The 2,555-nt window shown below is 37.9% G+C and overlaps 1 protein-coding gene across 1 annotated transcript; it reads right to left on the bottom strand.

Moving 5' to 3' along the window:
* Positions 1-858: 858 nt before the first annotated feature.
* Positions 859-2,333, bottom strand: LOC101295764 (60S ribosomal protein L38-like). Its single transcript, XM_004289768.1, has 3 exons — positions 2,262-2,333; positions 1,319-1,502; positions 859-1,147 (listed from the first exon to the last, which is right to left on the bottom strand). The coding sequence occupies exons 1-3, from the start codon at positions 2,262-2,264 to the stop codon at positions 1,125-1,127; spliced, it is 210 nt and encodes a 69-aa protein (XP_004289816.1). The 5' UTR covers positions 2,265-2,333; the 3' UTR covers positions 859-1,124.
* Positions 2,334-2,555: the final 222 nt, after the last annotated feature.

The raw sequence follows: 2,555 nt of genomic DNA on the forward strand, positions 1-2,555 counted from the left end.
ATAGAGAGAGTAAACAGTATTAACCAGAACAATGGCCATGATACTAGAGTTTCTAGGACTTGCCAAGTTAATTGAGAGCTAATAAGGACGTGGCGAGCCAACTGCAGATTACTTCTAGTTTTCATGGTGTTCTTGGTGTGATTGTAATTTTATAGGACTTGAGAAAACTAGGCCAAGGCCATTGTTTGTAATTTTTTAAGATGTTGCCAATATCGGAAAAGCAATCCCATGCTACTTGAAATGTTTACATGTCACTTCAATTTTGATATATTTCACCCATTATTTTTCTACTGATGCTGTTTATGTCCATTTTTCGTGTTCTATGTACGAGCATGAAACCCCCAAACCAGGAAAAACTCGAGCCATTGAGAGCAAACTACAACGTCTAATTCTCAGTCCCATCATGGCCGCCAAGGTGGAGAACATAACAAATAGCTACCCAGAAACAGACATACGAAGGGATAGGTATAGACCTGACGCGGTCACCTTAATTTTTTCCCTTCAATACAGAATCAATTTCCCAATAATTTGCACTGAAAGGGTATGACATCCATCCATGACACCATGTCAAGAACTAGGGCTTCGATGAAATTTGAAAAGAATGATACACCCCTTACCAAGCTACACGGGTCCAGATAAACCTTTTGTTAGAGATCAATTGCCGACCAAAAGAAGCAGAATCAATGCCTCACATAGAATGCATACACAAAATGAAAATGCAGATAACAGCCCACACAGTATCACTGCTCTTCAGAATCTGGTTTGTATAGACCTTGGGTTTCAGTTGCCCACAGCAAACAGATTAATGCATCTACCACAACAATGCTAATATTACCTACTGTAAACAACCATCCATGACACCATGTCACGAAACCAATAAAATATCATTATGGTCAAGCTTTGAAGGCCTAGTTTCAACAGATCCATTAAACTCCATCAAATCCAAACAGTAACAAATCCATTATATATCCGCTAGATAATAAACGAAGTCTAATAAAACCCACATATCAGGGCATAAAATCTAACACCGACAACATTATGATAAGCCATGAATTGTTCCAAGTTCCAAGACAAAAATAAAAGGTTACATGGCATTTTCATTAAATCACTACACCAAGTCCTCTTCAAAGATCCTGAACAGTCAAACCTATAACAAGAAAGAACAAAATAATTAGTACAGAGTCCTTGATCAAATAGAAAGAAACTTGGCTGATGAAGAACTTCACAGATAAAAAAATTGCATGGTTTCAGGGTGCAATCAGACAACAATTGTATAAAAGTCCAAAATAAAGGACACAAATAAACTATAATAGCATACCTGGAGGAAGGGATTGCTTCAACTTATCAGCCTTCTCGGTATCAAACACACAAAGTGTGTAAAGGTACTTGGAGCATCGAACCTTGAACTTGACTGCGTCTTTCGTCTTCTTGATTTTCACAGAGCGTGCATCCTTCCTTCTTGCAGTCAGGAGGAAATCCTTGATCTCATGGATTTGCTTCGGCTACAGGCAGAGAAAATAAGTGATTAAAAATCATAGATATCACTCTCAGTCAATTAAGATTAAACTATCACAAGTTTACTCCCAATCCAATTTTAAAGAGCTTTACTCAAGGAAGACAGCAACAAGAGTATTATAAAGACCAGTTTCAGATGCGTTTCATATCAAAACACACTAATTTTGTATTACAATATCCCAATAAACTGTGAAGATTAAAAGCCAAAAGGCACCTTTTGTTCTAGTTAAATTCATAGAAATCATAAGTCCCAGAGCATATAGGATGAAATGTTCATAGCAGTTAAACTGAGACCAGTATATGGTCTAGATTATCAAAGGCAAACACAAAAAAACAAACAACTAGACTCTTCCAGATCCATAACTCTACCAGCCACTACTTCGATTGTCAAAGATAAACAAAGGGAAATTTCAAGAGTTAACCCAAAGACAACATCACCCAATTTCAGTTCCAACACGAAAGCAAAACACTAATCGAGGCCCCATTAACACTATTCTTAGCTAGCACTAAACCACCATGAAATCTCAAAGCCACAGAAATATACAAGCAGAAAAACAATACAAACCAATTACACAAAAACCTAACAGCTCTAAAGCATAACAAACCCTTCATCTCTAAATCTCCGTCGAATTTTCGCATCAAATTTCAAAACCAAAACTCGAAATCTTGCATCATATCAAGCAAATATAGATTGAAATCGGAAAATACGAGAGAGAGAGAGAGAGAGAGAGAGAGAGAGAGGGTACCATGTTGGGAGGATGGGTTCGATCTCTGGAGGCTGCGAGCGTTCTGTGAGCGAAGGACTTGAAGACGACTGGGAAAACGAGGCTTTATAGTGGTGAAACCCTACTCTCTTATAACTTTCTCTTCCCCATTTTGTCCCTACGCCTTTCGACGTCGGCCCATATTTCCCATATACCCACACACACTTTTGTTTTAACTTTTTAACCGCCCTATTTGCAATCTATATTCAGTAAATTGTGAGTTATTTCTTTCGATTCACAGAGCTTGGAAGGCCCACCCAACAAACCATAAATCTA

This window comes from Fragaria vesca, linkage group LG2 (assembly GCF_000184155.1).
Source record: "Fragaria vesca subsp. vesca linkage group LG2, FraVesHawaii_1.0, whole genome shotgun sequence".
NCBI classification, from domain to species: domain Eukaryota; kingdom Viridiplantae; phylum Streptophyta; class Magnoliopsida; order Rosales; family Rosaceae; genus Fragaria; species Fragaria vesca.

Bases quoted from the DNA above. Each gene is read 5' to 3' on its own strand.
- LOC101295764 (XM_004289768.1), bottom strand. The intron at 1,148-1,318 runs GTATGCTATTAT...TTCTTGTTATAG, and splicing joins GAAGCAATCCCTTCCTCCAG to GTTTGACTGTTCAGGATCTT.